Source organism: Triplophysa dalaica, chromosome 20, assembly GCF_015846415.1.
Source record: "Triplophysa dalaica isolate WHDGS20190420 chromosome 20, ASM1584641v1, whole genome shotgun sequence".
In the NCBI taxonomy this organism is placed as follows: Eukaryota; Metazoa; Chordata; class Actinopteri; order Cypriniformes; family Nemacheilidae; genus Triplophysa; species Triplophysa dalaica.
In genome coordinates this window covers 4,951,360-4,968,817 of record NC_079561.1, presented here as the reverse complement: position 1 = coordinate 4,968,817, position 17,458 = coordinate 4,951,360, and the positions used below count along the sequence as shown (strand labels likewise).

The window sequence follows — 17,458 nt, the reverse complement described above, 5'->3', positions numbered from 1 at the left end:
AGTCACGTACTCCCACTCCTCATGTTGCTAATGTCCATATGCACTATTTTATAATGCACGCGAAGTGCTCTTATTGGTGAGAGGAGGCGGAGTGTGATTGGCTGCGGGATAACTCCATTTTGGAAACAGCTGTTTGAAGCCCTATCCTTCTTTTCATTGTGTTCAATAGACTGTCAGAGTGTCGTTGGATTTGACTGGGATCTCACCCGTTTATGTTTTTTTGTGGGAGCCGATATATTGAGAATTAGAAGTAAGCGGGAAGACCGATCGGGAATGAATGGAAATTCCAACAAAAAGTGGATTGCGTAGTAACAAGTGGAAGAAAGTGAAGACGATCGAGGTTAGTAGTGCTATGATGGTTGACCAGCCGACATAGTTTTAGTGGTGACCGTGGCGCTCTGGTAGTGACTAAACAGACGATGGAAAAGAGGACAAAGATGTGTTTCGTGTTTCAAAGATTACGCTAAAATGAGGAAAAATATGCTGTTTAAATGTTAGTTTTTTTGTGATTTTTGTAGTTCGGTTTTACTGAAATTCAAGATTAAAGCGTTACGTTAACGTTGAACATTCTTCCAGTGTTTGCGGATCAAAGCTATTTTCTGCTGCACATTATTGTAATTGTGGACGTTTTCTCGAAACAAAGTGGGTTGCTTAGCCTATCTTTACTTGGTTATTGTTTCACAGTGTGTTTGTTTTCATATAAACGCACACGTTGGTTAATGTATATACGGTAATCGTAAGCAAAATTTTCTTTCTATAAAGGGGTTCATTTTATTGGCTAAAGAAATTGAAGGAGAAAGTATTTGTCAGTTTGTCCAAATATTAGGAACGCTTTGCGTAGAGCACTTCACTAAAATAAGTGTGAAACATCTGAATATTTAATTATATGTGACCCTGGACAACAAAACCAGTCTTATGGGTCAATTTTTCGAAATTGACATTTTTACATCATCTGATTGCTCAATAATTAAGCTTTCTATTGATGTATGAGTTGATAAGGATAGGACAATATATGGCGGACATACAGACATTTATAACTCTGGAATCTGAGGGTGCTAAAAAATCTAAATATTGAGAAAATCGCCTTTAAATTTGTCCATCAGAGGTACTGTAGCAGGCCATCCACTCATAAATATAACGATTTTAAGTATTAAGGGTAGGAAATTTACTTCATGGAACATGATCTTAACTTAATTTCCTTATGATTTTGTGCATAAAAGAAAATGTGATTATTTTGACCAATACAATGTATTCTTGACTTTTACTAAAAATGTTTCTGTGCTACTTAAGACTGGTTTTGTGATCCAGGGTCACGTAAAGTTGTCCGTCAGAGGTGCTGTAGCAGGCCCTACCACTCACAAAAATAATGTTTTTAAGTATTTAGGGTTGGAAATTTACAAAATATCTTCATGGAACATGATCTTTACTTAATATCCTAATGATTTTGGGCATAAGTGAAAAATTGATCATTTTGACCCATACAATGTATTTTGGGGTTTTACTAAAAAAGTTCCTGGTTTTGTGATCCACATTTTCATGATGTTAGATGGTCCTGCCTGTAAAGAATAGAGCCTGCTGTAATGAGGTGTAGAAAATGGATAGATGTACATTTCTGGAACGACGTTTAAAGGGGCACTTGGGCCTCTCTAATGGGGCTGTGGGAAGTACATTCATGGGATCTTTTGGCAACGCAGGAGTAGGAGGAACCCTTGAGCTCAAAGACAACATGGATTTGATTCACTGAGGCTTTTGGATGAGTCTCACGTCAACAATGAACAATCTGAAGCAAAACTATCCTAAACAATCAGTGCGTTGTCATGGTCCTTATAATTTTTTTAAAGTCATGTGAGCTGTGTAAGTAGATCTAGACTATTCTGCCTCTGAGGCGTGTTCTGAATGCAGTGTTAATATTTGATGTAATAAGGGGTTGTATTCATCCGTGTTGAATTGAAGTTCATGATGTGCGTTTGTTTCAGCTGTCAGCTTTTACTGTAGACATCCCCGGTGTGTCATGAGTTCAGTTCTTCTGACTTAAAATATGTTATTCTTGTCATCATGATGCGTTGAGCTTCATCTCTAAAGAGGGTTGATGAAATGGTATGTAGTGCCACTCAGAGTTGTGTCGTGACCATTGTCATTTCTCATTGTCATGCAGCAGTCTGAGCTCTGTTGGCAGCACTCTGATTGGTGAAGTACTCTCAGGCTCTTTGCTTAAAGTGAAAAGTTCATTTGCATGGCATGGTGAGATCAGGCTCGGGCAAGATTTTCACGTCATTGTCGGCACACAGTGTTCATCGAGGGCTTTTGTTTGCATTTGTTTTTTCTCTATTTAAAAGATTTTCTGACTCTGGTGAATGGGCTAGTAAATAGTCCCGCCATTAGTCATGAATACAAATTAGGGCTGCACGATAAATCGCGATTAACACTTAATATCCCGTCAGTCATAATGTTGTGATAGTGCCACATAGGCAGCATCAGAGTCAAACCACCAATGGTTTACTTCTAGTCGTCTCATAATAAACAGAGAAAGTATTAAACCTTGGTGAAATGCTGTTTGTCATCCCCAGATATTTTGGTGTTTACAATTACTTCCATCAAATTGCACAAATTGTCTTCATTGCCTAATCGAGAAGACTGTTCGTATTTTATCATTGTTGCTAGACTGCCATTTTAAACTCCATTATAGCCTGCTGAGAGAGCTGATGAGGTCATTAATGCTATTGCACATGACATTTACAGCTTGATAGTGTCAATAAAATTACATTTATAGAATTTTTTTTATATTCAAGGAATCTGGCTTGACAGTTTACCAATTTTTAGTGTAGCCACTGACTATATGTTGTGAGCTGTTCTTATATTTTCGTATGCAGTGTTTTAGACACCTCATTTATACATAAGATTTGATTTTACAACACTTGTGGTCCATTCAAATTAGCAGACATGACCTATAAAACTGGTGCTGATAAATTCCAATTTTCACGTGCATATAGACATGGTCAGTGTGGGTTTGCAGTTATCCGTCTTGTCTTAAGCTGCCGGCGAGATTCATTCAGATTGTCATTCAAGGTTTAAAAGCTTCTCCCAGGATATGCTTGGCTTGTTTTCCTCTCTTCACAACTCAGAGCAAATCAAATCACTTTACGCCCACATCCTCCCTGGTCTGTGGGAGAGAGGCGTGCTGCAGCTGTGTGGGATCCACTCGCTGCGGAGGGAGAGAGCGAGACGGGAAGGAGAAAGAGAGACGGAGAGAGAAAGAAAATATGGCTTGCTCGCAAACAGGATCAGAGGAAGCTGCTTTCTGCGTCTCGCTGGGACTAAAATAAAACAGCATTTTTTCAGGTTCTCGGAGAGCTCTGTAGCACCGTGTTATTAGCGTTTGGTGAGTAATTGAAGCTGTGTGCCGTGACTGTAAGTTTGGATACTGGTAGCTAGCTTGCCTTGAAGTATTGACAGTTGGAAGTTAGAAGGGGTTAAGGATGGGGTGGCACATGTAGTGGTACAGGGACAGGGGGTGTTTAAGGCTTTACAGCTGTTCAGCTTGGTTTGCTTTTCCAGGACGTTTCTGTTTAATTGGCGTTTGGGTTTGAAAGCTTTGGGCACTGGGGGGATTATACCAAAGATCTCGCCTACATATTACTCATACTCATTAAACTATCGTTTATATTGTGCATTAGCACAAAACTGCAAAAATGTTGACACAACCCATGTTTAGATTACTTCGATTCGTTTTTCCCAAACATTTTGGTTTGGCCTGTTTAATATTGCAATAGCTGTGGGTTCATTTATTATAGATTTGTGTTGTGGTTATGTGTTATGAGCAATTATCATTTTAAAATCTGTTCTGGGATCAGCAGTTATTGTGGTACTCTCTAATTTGGGATATTCCGCATAATTTACTGTGAAAATATAAGTCTTGGATTTACCATTTCTGCATGGATTGGTTTGCATTTCAAATTTGTCTAGAAATGCATTGTTCTTCGTACAACATCTGTTAATGCGTCTATATTCTGTTCCTAATCTCACTTTTTGTCTGTCTGCACACTAGAGGTACTGTATTGTGCAGTGTGGTTTTGTCTCGCAGTCGGACCGTAGTTGCAGGAGGAGGTCATAAATGACAAGGACACACATCCCACCTGCTTCCTGTTAAGGCTGTGTTCAATTCAACAGCAGAACTAGATGTGTGTAACAAGGTCCTGTCAAAGAGACAATATCATGACCTTTAAAAGAGAAGTTCACCCAACAATGAAAATTCTGTCATTATTTGCTCTCTTTCATGATGGACCTAACCCATCTGCTGTTGTTTTGAGTGGAACACATAAACATATGGCTGTCAACACCATTAAAGTAATCTGAACATCTAATAAGATATCAAATCTTTCAGAGACATACAATATCTGTGTTAAGTTTAGACTGAAATTTATGTTAAGATATTGTCAAGTTTTCGCTTCTTTGCCGAAGGAGATAATGTATATGAAACATGCTCTGTAGAGCAGTTTGTCCATTTAGGGCTACTGTAGAAACAACATGGCGAATTCCATGTAAGGGGACCCGCAGTGTACTGTATGTAGATAGAAATAGCTCATTCTAAGGTAATAAAACATAACTCTTCGTTATGTCAGGTCTTCGTACACCTCTGAAGACATAGTTATGTATATTATATTGCATTTCTGTCAGTGGGTCCTGCACAAAATTACACACTAGACATTTTCATGCAAACATAATAGCTATGAACTGCTGTATGGCAAGAGTTGCAGTATGATTTTGTTCCAGGTAAATAAATAACGGCGTATGTATTTGGAATAACACTAGAAAGTAAATAAAGCAATAGTTTCGTTCACTTATGCCAGTTTTGTTTATCTTAAGCGTCATGTTTTGTGCAGCTTGTAATAGCAGGGTGGAGACGCTGGTGAGTGTATTTCGTGTGGCATTTGGTTTGACTATAATTTGTGCTCGAAAACATCATTTTCCAAACAACACAATTATTTTCAGTAGTGAACTTTCGACTGTTTGTATGCAATATATCTCAGTTTAGGTTTGAAAAGAAAATGTTTTGTGATAAAACTAACTTCCACTGTTTTAATCTGAACCCACCACCTGTTCATGACTCAGTGCTGCTGAATCTTGCCTTTAGTCTTTGCTGTCATAGTCTAATGTCTGATTCATGGGAAAACCCAAAGTCTGAGTCAAATCCATTTTAGCGCACAAGAGAGAAAAGCAGAGAGAGGCTCTGCTTTTCTCTCTTTTAATGATTAGATGGATCACTAGCCGTATTGAAACACTAAGTGGTAATTATGTCTAATAACAGAATTCGACTGTTGGTTCAAGCAGTGATTTGAACCATCTCAATTAGCAAACAATATGTTTTTTCCTCTCTTCTCATTTTTCAGAACTGATGATTCACAGGCGGGTTAACTGTGACTGTTGACCGCAAACTGCCTTCCGTGCGCTCGCGTGTCGTAACTCTGTTTTAATTTTGACGTTAGAAACATTGTCATCTTTCATCGGCACATAGTTTTACTTCCTCCAAAGTGGCGCAAAAGGAAACTTTAGCAGTTAGGGAAACGATTGCCTAATTGAGACCTTTACTTATGCGCTGAGAGCGTTTTAAAGTGAAACTCTTGTGTGCTTTCATTAAGGATAATGGAAACCTTCTTTTTTTAGCTCGCCGGTATCACAGTCATTGTCAGGCGCTTGAAAATGGGTGTGCTTGCTTATTATAGCTGTGCATGCATTAATGTATATGAGGTGACAGTCTGATGGCTTGATGTCTTGGGCGAAATAAGATAAAACAGTTCCTGAAACCGTAGTAGTTCTGCATGACGTTGTGAAATCTATTTGTCCAGCAATTTTTCTTTTTATTTAGTATACAAGAAAGTCTGAGTTTAAATGCTGCCATGACAATAATGTTTTGTTTGTCACTGGGTTTTCAAACATCTAACCAATAAAAAGTATTAAAAAGGTCCAATCTGTAATTTTTCTCAAGATCTATTGACAGAAAAGCAATATAATATACATAACTATATTTTCAGAGGTGTATAAAGACCTTACATAATGAAGCGTTATGTTTTTATTACCTTAGAATGAACTATTTTTATCTACATACACAGCGAGTCCCCTGATTCTACAGAAGCCCTAAACGGACAAACTGCTCTAGAGAGCGCGTTTCGTAAATATATGTAATCTCCTTCGGCAATAAAATTGAAAATGTGGCGAAATCTTAGTTCTGTGTCAGCCACCGTAGTGCTCCGAAAGGGAGGAGAAGGGGTGGAGTGAGCTATTGGTTGGTAAATTTCATACACTGGACCTTTAAAAAAACGACATTCTTTTTCCATTTCCTGGAAATTGGCGAATTTGGACATCCGTGTTTTGAAAGGACAGCAAGGTTTTGTTTTTGAAAGTTACATTCAAAATCACCACATTGTCCTTCAGTTTCAACAGTCATGACTGTAAGACATTGTGAGCGTTTAATTCAATGAAGTCTGATTCTACTTTTGAGGTTCTTGTTATTCAAATAATGAGGCAAACACTACACAACCACGCGTCCACCCACGCTAAGCAAATAATGTAGGGGCTGTGTTGGATGCGGATGATGTGCAATTATTAAAGAAGGATTTGTGTCGTTGCGTGGCGGCTCTAAAGTTCAACGGTCCCCACCTGCCCTAACATTTGACTCGGCCTCCCTGCAGCGTCCTCATTATTATTTAATAGTTCCTATGATATCAAAAGGGCTGATGGGCCACACAAGAAAATGAAGCCTATCAATTTCTGCATTAGTAAAGAGGCAACAGCCGAGCACCTTCATCTCACGCAGCCTTTTAAAATGCTATCACATTGTTTCATCAAATGACAGCAAATATTCAGGTGAACAGCTGTGCGGGCGGCACCAGCGCTGGAAAAGACCTTTAATCTCTATTTCAGCATCACTTCCAAACATCACTTAATTGCTTCTTAGTGGCTTTGAAAAGCTTGCGGTAAAGTGGCGGCTCTTCAGACGGTGCCCTGGTGGGTAAAAGAGTCTCGCTGGCAATGTGGAAAAACGTCCTCGAAATGGTCTGTCGGGAAACCACAAACTTTTGCGTTTGCTTTGCAGTGCTTATCTTGATCCTCTGCAGAGTCCTCGCAGTTGGAGTGGTGGCGGTCCCGCTGGGGTCTGGAAGATGAAGGATTGGATGCGGGATGCATCACGTGTGTAGCACCACAGACTCTTCCAAACACTGTAGGCCTGGCAGTCTCTTCTCTGCCAGCTCTATTTCCAATATGCCTGTAATCATTACACATATCAGAGCTGTTTTGTTTGTCATGCAAACTGTCAGTGCTGGCATTAAAGGGATGGATTTTGGACATCTGATCTATGCCAGCTGCCTGGGTTTCTGGTTGTTTATATATTGAGGCTAATACTGCTCAGATAAACAGAATGTAAAAAGGAAACATTTCTCATGAAATATTTGTGTTTATATGTGGATTTAAATTAACAAGCAATGTTAGCTTCATTGGAGGCACAAGACCAAATCGATCAGATATTTGTTATGTTTAAGCTTGTACCAAAAAGATATCTTCTATACATCTTTTCTTACATTTTCTGGCCGGTATATCTAACGTACCAGCAAAGTTCACCTGCGGGGGGGCTCGTAACCTTTTCCGGAGTCTGTGAATATGTGCTTTGAAATGTTACAAAATGCTGATAAGAGGCTGTGAGAGCCGAGCCCAAGTGCTTGGGGACCATGAGGCTGGCATTTAAAAAGTCGTGATAGCACGAAAAACTCTGACAGCAGGAGAAGGTGACCGTTCCTAAAACACAACACCAGTGTGGAAATTCTCGTTTGATGCTCGTTTGGAAAATCACGCACAAAGCCAGACCCTTTAAGGAGGAGAAAGAATAGCAGCATCCATTTTTTATTTATTTATGTCTTGAATGGAATGCTTCACAATGAAAAACAATTTCCTTGCCCGAAAATGGAAATGCACCCGCTTGTGTTAACCCTGGTTGTTTTTATCCTTCTCAGAAGAGTATCCACTGACGTCAAGTGAGCAATTGTATGTTTTCATTCATTGAAGCTGCAGCTCAGTAAATAGCGTGAGCTGAGGCGGTGCACTTATCTGAAGAGCAGCGGAGTATGAGCTGGAATGCGTTCAGCTTGATAAAATGCAGATCCTTGGTGTCCAGAATCTCTTGCTTGAACGTGGGACATTTTAAGCTTCATTCCTTGGGAGCTGTTACATAAACTGTTCTCTTGCCCAGACCTGGAGCTTTAAACATCAGAAGACTCCTTATTCTTCTTCTGTTCCTTTTAAAAAGGGCTGAGATTTTTGATGTAGGCTGAGTGTATATTCGTTCTTAATGGAAATCTGAAAAGGGAGTTGTCATTTTCCATGCAAATGCTTGTCCACCATATGGGCGTTTGAGCTGTTGTGGTTTTGTGGACCCACAGTACATAAAACACGTGACTAGCACTGTTTTTGTTCGGGTTTTTTTTTTTAGTTCTCATTGATAGTCTATGTGTTTTGCCATATTCGCTGTCAAGAGGACTCCCTGCTGAAAGAATACAATACAACCCACCAAAAAGACAAAAGAAAATTGATGGATTTGATGGTTAATGCTAATGGGAATTGTATTTGTTTTAATGGAAAGTATAAATGTCTACTGGTATGTAATGGATTCTTTTGGTGGCGGCAGATTAATCCTTTTGGAACAATGCCCAAAACACAACACAAAAAGGAATTTTGTAATGGTTTTATAAAGATAAAGATAATGATAATGGGATTTTAATGGAAACCATTAGAACGGCTGTGATGGTTTCTATTAGGTTTCAATTTCTCTCAGCAAGGTTGAATTTATTTGTTTATCCGTTCACATATACGTTTATTCTTTTATTTGTTTATCCAAAATCTAAATTCAAAAAGCGTTGTTATACATTTATACATTACACTATTTTGTATGTGTAGTTGTATAGGGGCAAGTTGTCACAAATGCTGGCTCCTAACTATAATTGTTTTTATAACTACATAGTAGCTCACTATATAAAATGACCTTACACTCAGTAATGTGTGAAACTTGACAACATCTTAACATAAATTTCAGTCTAAACCTTAATCTCCAAAATGTCAGCACCATTTAAAAATATAATCACTTTTGCTTATTAAAGAACCCATGACCATATTTAGCTGTAGTTTTATTCGTTAAACAGATTTCCTTTCAAAATGCACCTCATGTTCGGGTATCACCTACTGTACCCTCCCTCAACACTGGATAATGTTTTCATTACACTCAGTGGCATAAACGCTCCCAGCAGAATTGTAGCAGTCGACTCGCATCCTCCACTGGGCATTCTGGCCTTTGTTCATCCTCTCTAAGAGCTCCCGTTACACAGAATATCCTCATTCACCAGTCGACAAAAACCGCAGGGATAGAGGACTACAAATGTAGTGCTTTGCAGGTGCATTGATTCACACCGACTGTTATAATAGGTGCCCACAGCTGCATGTGTTGTTATGTGATCACAGCATCATAGTGACACCAAGAACAAAGATTATCCATGCTGAGTGAGACTCATGGGCGGCTTTATTGACTCTTCTTGTGTTACAACTGGTTTAATGTTAATGAAATCAGGAGATATTGGTACCCTATACTTTTGATTCCCAGAGAACACGCATACTGATATCCATGAGTTCTGGCTGCAAAATTATGGTTAGGGGGTCTCTAGGTTAGCTGACTGCATGATTGAGGGTCCCTGTATTAAAATAGATCTAAAGTGGACTTTCAGTTCTCACACTTGTGTGTTTCAGGGCCTTTCTAGCATAAGAAGTTTTTGGTCTCAAGGGTCCCATCTTCCTCCACTCTGTACAGAAGAAGCTCTTTATTGACTGGACAATGTGCTGAGAGTGGTCTTGTGCATTTCTGAAGACAGAACGGCATGCGCTTTTAAGCCAGGACTGATGGAGGAAGTGAAGCAATTATGAGCAAAAAGTATTTAAGCCGTCTGTATTATTGCATACATTGACACTCCCCGTGGTCAACTTGCCAGTTTTGTTGATGGATGAGAGTGCCGGAGACTTGCTAATCGTGTGTTTCTGATGGTTTCTACACTTGAAAGCTACAGGCGAAGTGAAGGACATATTTGTCCATATAGATTGTGGTCATCTTTCAGACTGGTTTAATGATATCACCTTCAGAGTTGTTTCGTCTTTTCTTTTCAGCTTGCACTTTGGCTTATATAGGGATTAGCTCTTATATGGAGAAAGCCATGGATTCTCTGCAGTTTAACAGTCCAACATGACCTTTCATAACAACAAAAACATTGAAAATTAAAGGTCTCATTTTTTGGAGGATCTATTGACAGAAATACAATATATACACAACCTTGTCTTCAGAGGTGTATAAGGACCTTATTAAGCGTTATGTTTTTATACCTTAGATAGAGGTAGCTACATAACTAGCGGGTCCCCTTACATGGAATTCGCCATCCTGTTTTTACAGTAGCCCTAAATGGACAAACTGCCCTACAGAGAGCATTTCATAAATACATTATCTTTCTAAGCAAAAAAGGCAAAAACATGACGATCTTAGTTCTGTGTCAGCCACCATAGTGCTCTGAAAGGGAGGGGGGATGCTGCTCATTTTAATACACTGTACCTTTAAGACAGACAATGGAGATGAGCAATGAGCACATGTACCCAGTGGACTGTACAGACTGTTAAGCTGCCATACATATCCAGTATCCAGAGCGAAAGAGACTCCCCACAGCCTTCGTTTTGTTTTTTGTAAATGTAAATAAATCCTAAACCTCAGTTTGTGATTTGTTTAGGAGTGCGGGCAAACAAACTCATGCAAATCATAAACGCATCATTGCTCAAGTTGTTGTTTTTGTGAGATCCACGTCCTTGATGAGGACTACAGGCTGTGCTGTTGTCTTTGTGGTACACAGCAGGGTCTTTTGAGGTTTGTGCACTCATTTGCCCTCTGATGCTGCAAATGACTCCCGATTTTTTTCCCCCGTGTGACACCATCAGCACATTAAGGGATCGTTTCAGTTAAATGGGCCACACGACAAGGAAACTGCACCGGGTTAGTGATACGAGCCATAGTGTAACTTCATTGTAATGTAATTTGGAAGAGTAAATGGGAAGAAACCGAACACTGTACATCTGAGCCAGGCGCAACAGTCTCAGAGAAATTCACTATTTATAGATTTTTTTATCTTGAGGGTTCCCAAGCTAAAGGACAACATGTCTGCCTCTTGTTATTATCAGGAAGATTAAAATTATTTAGAATGTTAAATCATATATTTATTATATATGTGCATTATTTTTTTTAAATCGACTACTATAATATCTGAGTATATGCATCTACTATTTTGTAAAGAGCGGTGAAAGTCATAATTTTCACCTAAAATTAAATCTATGTTAATGTATTTGGAACACTGTGTGTATATTTCAATACTGCACGGCTTGTGTTTTTTTGGAAGGTCTCCTTAAAAAGGTTCATAAAGGTCTGAACTTCACGTGACCCGGTCTTGAGTTGTTCCTTGTCTGGAGGGACGGTGTCTACGCAGGCCGCAGCCCCAGATACTCCATCACCTACTCTGACCTCACACTGACCGGTGCAAACCCGGATCATTTCAATACAAAAAAAACTCTCTCTGTGTGTATTACCTACTGTAGGGAATGTGAGAATGCGTATCAGAGACTGGAAACAGGTTGACAGCGGGGTAAAGGAGGCCAACAGAGTTTGTATAAACGTGAAATTGGTCAGGTCCTGGTTGACAGTGAGGTTGGGCATATCGGGTAACGGGTGTGCTGGTGTTGGCAGATGTTCTGTTTAATGACTCAGCCTGATAAAACAGGCAGCAGCAAGCGTTGAATGTGCGCAGGCTGTGATATGATACCAAACAGGTGCAGAACAGACTGCAGAGCCTCTTGAATATGACCCTAGATAATGTAGCACATAGTCAACTTTATTTACCCTTGCTGAGTTTATCAGGGCTACTATTCAGTTTAGTGACTTGTCACGGAGTAGCTGAGCCAGCGTATAACCGATATATTGACCGCTATACAGTATCTAAATATTGAAGATGCCTGAAAGGCATAAAGTGGACAACCGCTATTACGTCAAAACAAGTCTGCAGAAAACAAGGTAATATTTAGTTTTTTCAAAGATCATGTATTTGGCCGATACCGATACATTAAAAATGATCGGTTGTCATCCGAAACCGATATGGCTGAAAATGCATCGCTACTATTGATGGCTTCTGATCACAAGTAACTTTTCCTGCTGTTTATTTTAAATAGGCATTTGTTGACCAATGAGAATTTAAGATAGGCGGCGCATTACTCTCAAAGCAGTATTCCAGATATTCGACTTGATTCACGCACCCTCATGATACTCTATTTGAGCTTTCTTCCTCAGGGTCACAGAAACTATTAAAACTAGAAATTCCTACAGTCGCCTCCCCACATTTTGGGACAGGATCATAAAGTTTCATATCAAATGTCCCTCCCACTTTTCAGATTGTTCAGCATTGAAAGTAGGGTAGGAGGTCTATAAAAAGTAGAAGAAAGGGGAGGGATGGACGCAGAAGAATAAGAACGTCTTGCACTATGATTTATACTCTGTAATTTTCTCTGCCTGTTGCTGTCTCACCAGCGCTGTTACAAACGCATAGCATCACATTTATTTATGTTTTTCCCCCTGACCTCTCACATTCCTCTGGAATACCCCTTTGCTTCTGTTGCCCCCTCTATACGATGTAACATTTCTACCGCCGTGCCCGTTGACTACCATCGTAGGAAAAATTACTTTAGAAATGTCTTTGTTCTGTTAAACATGAAAGTAGATATTTCGGAGAATTTAGGAAAGCATACTGTTCTGGGGTTACTACCATTGTCATTTTTCCTATGGTAGTCAATTAATGGCCAAGAACAAGCATTCTTCCAAATATCTCTCTCTGTGTTGATCAGAACGTGTATGAGTAGATAATGTGTTTTCGATGCAGGATCACTCTCTCAGCATAACACCAGCCCCTGTCGAGGCTTCTTGAAAGCAGTTTGATGAGCTGCGCTTATATAGCGAGTGCTCCAAAGAGCTCCAAAAAGTGTCTAATCGATCGCTTGGGGTTTTAGCTATTGTTTGTGTGCCAATACGACTCCATTTGCGAGCTTTCGCGGCTACTCGAAAGAAACCATGAGTGTAAACAAGCGTGAAACGAATCCCGAGCGCGGCGTGGATTGGATGAGTGCTTTTGGCTATCATTTATAATTAGGCCACGAAATGAGTTCAGCGGCTGAATCTATTAACTTAAGCGTGGAAATAGAAGCCCTGAAGTAATAATTACTCCAATTCATCAAACCGTGCGTTCTGTCATGGGTATTACTGAGCTGTGAGATTTCAAGCTTGCTTTCAGTGCGTTAGGATTTTCCTTAGCAGAGCTCATCATATAGATTAAATAAGAAACTTTTTTTGCATTCCCTAAATGAGAATACTAATATATATTTACATTTCTGTCTTTGTTTTTTCTTCTCTATAGGTGTTATGAGAGGGCATATCGTGAGGAGATGATGGACGTTGAGGCGTCATACTCAGATTTTATAAACTGTGATCGGACGGGTCGCAGGAACGCAGTGCCGGACATCAAAGGAGAGGGTGTAACCGTGGGGACAGGGGAACTAACCAAAGACATGGCTCAGATGGACCTGAAAGCTGCAGGTAGGTCAACTTTTTAATGGATCATTTTAGCCTCTGTTGTAAAATCTACTTTTGATTTTATACAAACTTAAAGCTGAATTTTTGTGTGTCGTTGTTTTCAAGTAATCTCAGGTCATTGAGCTACTGCGTATGTGTCTGAGTAATGTTTTAAAGGGATAGTTCACCAAAAATAAAGGTTATGTCATCATTTACATTTGTTCCAAACATGTATACATTTATTTGTTCTGTTGGTCATCAAAGATGATCATTTGAAGAATGTGGGAAACCAAACAGTTCTGGGGCACTGTTGACTTCCATGGTTGTAGTTTTATCCTACTTTGAAAGTCAAAAGTGCCCCAGAACTGTTACAAACATTTTTCCAAATATCTTTGTGTTCAACAGAACAACAAAATTGACACAGGATTGAACTTGAACTATTCCTTTAATAGCGCAAGCTGCTGTGTTTATACTTTTCTGTGAGTTTGATCTATGCCTGGCTAATACTGTATATAGATGCATTCTGTATATTAAGCTGTGATGGAAGCAAATGTTTTTAAGGTTTTATGGCAGTGTTTCACTATTGTTTTGATGTTTTGAAAGCACTGGTTCAGCCAGTTATTCTTACAGTATGTGATGAAAGAACTGATAATGTCTTTTGACTGCCATAAGGTGAATAAGATAAGACTATAATACATCTGGCATATCACAGAGATTGTTGACAAAAAATATAATTCCTTCACACAAACTGAGCCAAAGTCTTTCCATTACACTGACCCTTATTTTGTTATCCATGACCTGCTCTGTAAGGACACAGTGTCCACACGAAGGTCTGCAGAGGTAGAATAGAGGCTGTCAGGCCTTACAAAGATGTATTATCTGGCCTCTCAACAATAACCGCTTCCTTGACCGTTTCCTATTCTTATGGGAACTTTCCCATTCCTACTAACTGAAATAAGAGCCACATCTGTCTCTATTTGACCCATTTTCCTCAGTTCACATTCTTGGCACTATTTATCGCGCTGAAATAACCTGATACTTTCCCATGACTAAGACTCTGTCAAGAATATACTGCAGAAATATTCGATATTTCAGACATAAGGAAACAATCCATATGCTTTTATATGCCTCTGTGTGCTTATATGTGATTCATCCATTTCTGTTTCTAAAAAAGAACAGAAAACTTTATATATATATATATATATATATATATATATATAGGTATTATTTTTGTCACATCATGGTAGCAGGCAGTGCTCGAATTGAAGGGGGACGGGGTTATCTGGGAACCCCCATAAGGCATTAGGGACTCCCCATAAGAGGTAACAAATAGACTTAAGGGGATCCGTCGGATATTTTTATTTTTATTTGAGTAAAAATTATACTGACTATTGTGATTAAATTCATGCTATGGGTATTGTAAATTTGGGGAATGAATTATTTACAATGGCTAGTTGTCTCTTTATATTTGAAACGCCACGCACCAAAAAAAGCCTTTTCTTTTATGTAGGCCTGTTTTTCATAAGTATTATATAGTTATGCATATTATTCTAAAATATAGTGTGTATGTTGTATAAATTGTATGTTGTGAGAATGATCCCCACCAAAAAAAGTCTTGTGGGGGGACCCCCCATAAGACTTGGTTCAATTCGAGCACTGGTAACAGGTATACTGTAGCATCATGTTAATGTGATTTTCTCACAAATTGTATATTTGGTCAATATTGGTCAGCACTGTAAAATGCAAAAGAAAATATGTCACAGATCTTATAAATATTGACAGAGCTGAACAGTAGTGAAGTATTTCTGCACAATCCAAGTACATTTTCAAGTGTCTTCTGTACTTTATTAGATTTTACATTAATAAATGATAGAAGTTATATACATTTTTGAGGTTTTACATTAAATTACATTTTGAAATCTAGTACTTTCTTTGAATCAAGTAAAAATAACAACATACTCGATTTTGTACTGTACTGAAATATTAAAGATTAAACAACATGTATTCATGAAATGCAGTAGGGCTGTCAAAAGATTAATCGCATCCAGAATAAATATGCCGGTGTACTGTGCATATTAATTTTGTATTTATAAACACTTAAACATACATGCATATATTTAAGGAAAATATATAAAAATGATCAAATGTTTATATATAATTAAAATTATTAGTAAATATAAATAAATGCATGTCAATATTTCCTAAATATGTGTTTATAAATACAAAATTAAAATGCAAAGTACACAAGCATATATTATGTAAACAGAAACAGAGGTTTACTGTGTTCACAATTAATCTAAATAATTCGTTTGACAGCCCTTAAATGTAGTTTAAGATGCCTTTATAATGTAGTTATTTTACATTATTCCAAAGTAAAAACACTAACAAAATAGACAGGACTTGAGAGTTAAAATAATTAACTTCAGTTAATTTATAGAAATTAAGGCTGGTTTCAAACTAAGTGACTGCTCCATCTAATATATGCATTATAAGTAAAGTTTGTCATGTATGTCTTATAGAGGGAGGTGCTTCCGGACCTCCAGCCCCTGAAGCAGAGGCATCTGGCAGCCAGGACAATCAGGGCAAAGAGGGTCCGTCATAAACACGAAGAATGACCTAGAGGAGAGAAAACCCTGGGAGTTCTCTCCTGTCCTTATCACAAACTCTCCTTATCTTTGCTCATTGGGCAGCATTGAAGAGCTCCTCTCATAGACTGCCTTTAAGGTGGAGCTCCACCCGTTGCGTGCGGTTGAGTGCCTATTAGACGGGCGACGACACTGCCTTTGCAACACCACCACACGGGATGGATCCGACTAGGACTGCATTAAGCGCTGATGAGGGAATATTGTTTTTCTATCTGAGGTCGAACAGAAGCACAGGAGTTTTGATAATTTTCCATCCAAAACTTTAACTTGAACTGTTCAGACAAATCCTCAGAGCTACAGTACACTATATCAATCGTACCAAATATAGCCTTTTGTTGAAGTTTGTGAGCTGATGGCTCAATTTAACTTTCGTTTTTTTTTTAACAATGACCACTACAGTTGAAGCAGGTCTGTTATAGAAAGGAAATCTAAAATATTTCCTGAGGTCAGAAGATTTTTGTTTCTATACTTCATTATATACTGTAATAGGCAACATACTTAACAATATTTATGTAGTATCTGAGTTATTGCTTTCTGCTCGTGGCACTGTTGTGGTTTTTGTCAAACTCTGAAACACAGTTCGTTGGAACACATGGCATTTATATTGTGATTATAAATGTAAGTACCTCAAAATAAACAGAAATGACATCATGCTTTCAGAGTCGTTAATGATTGTAGACTAAAAATAAGTCGATTGTGGCAATGTTTGGTGTTCCTTGGATGCCACAAAAACTGAACCCACCCATGAAACTAGATATGCTTTCAGTATTCTGAGAAACTACTGCACCGTTCCGAGACATCTCCAATGAGCGGCTCTTACAGTAACTATGGTAAAGAAAAAAGGGTTCAAGGGATTTTAAATGTATATTGATGGTCAATGAGTATATAAATATAAAGAATATTTGAGTCTTTTTAAAGTATCTTAAGCTCTCCAGGGAGTTCGGTCAGTGTGGCATCTGAGGAACCACAGATGGTTCCTTAAGTTTATTTTCTACAGTAGGACCATAAAATGTACACATTTTTTGGATGACACAAATACAATCAATGTAATTTATTGGGATTTTTCCAATTCTAGATGTGAAACTGGCTGTTGACTTTTTTATGGAATACTATTCACAGATTATACTCAGGGTGTGAT

The 17,458-nt window shown here is 38.5% G+C and overlaps 1 protein-coding gene across 2 annotated transcripts; it reads left to right on the top strand.

Moving 5' to 3' along the window:
* The first annotated feature begins 40 nt into the window (after window positions 1-40).
* On the top strand, window positions 41-16,971 carry pkig (protein kinase (cAMP-dependent, catalytic) inhibitor gamma). 2 transcript variants are annotated; one of them, XM_056732849.1, is made up of 3 exons: window positions 41-340; window positions 13,521-13,699; window positions 16,195-16,971. In XM_056732849.1, exons 2-3 carry the CDS (start codon window positions 13,549-13,551, stop codon window positions 16,275-16,277), a joined length of 234 nt encoding a protein of 77 aa, XP_056588827.1. In that variant the 5' UTR covers window positions 41-340; window positions 13,521-13,548; the 3' UTR covers window positions 16,278-16,971. The 2 variants fall into 2 exon arrangements, with proteins under 2 accessions (XP_056588827.1, XP_056588828.1); XM_056732850.1 differs by lacking the exon at window positions 41-340 and adding an exon at window positions 3,199-3,379.
* Window positions 16,972-17,458: the final 487 nt, after the last annotated feature.

What these genes read in the sequence shown, in the direction of transcription:
- pkig (XM_056732849.1), top strand. Translation starts at nt 13,549, where the DNA reads ATGATGGACGTTGAGGCGTCATACTCAGATTTTATAAACTGTGATCGG. An exon ending in GATGGACCTGAAAGCTGCAG is followed by an intron (nt 13,700 to 16,194) that starts GTAGGTCAACTT and finishes TATGTCTTATAG; the next exon opens with AGGGAGGTGCTTCCGGACCT.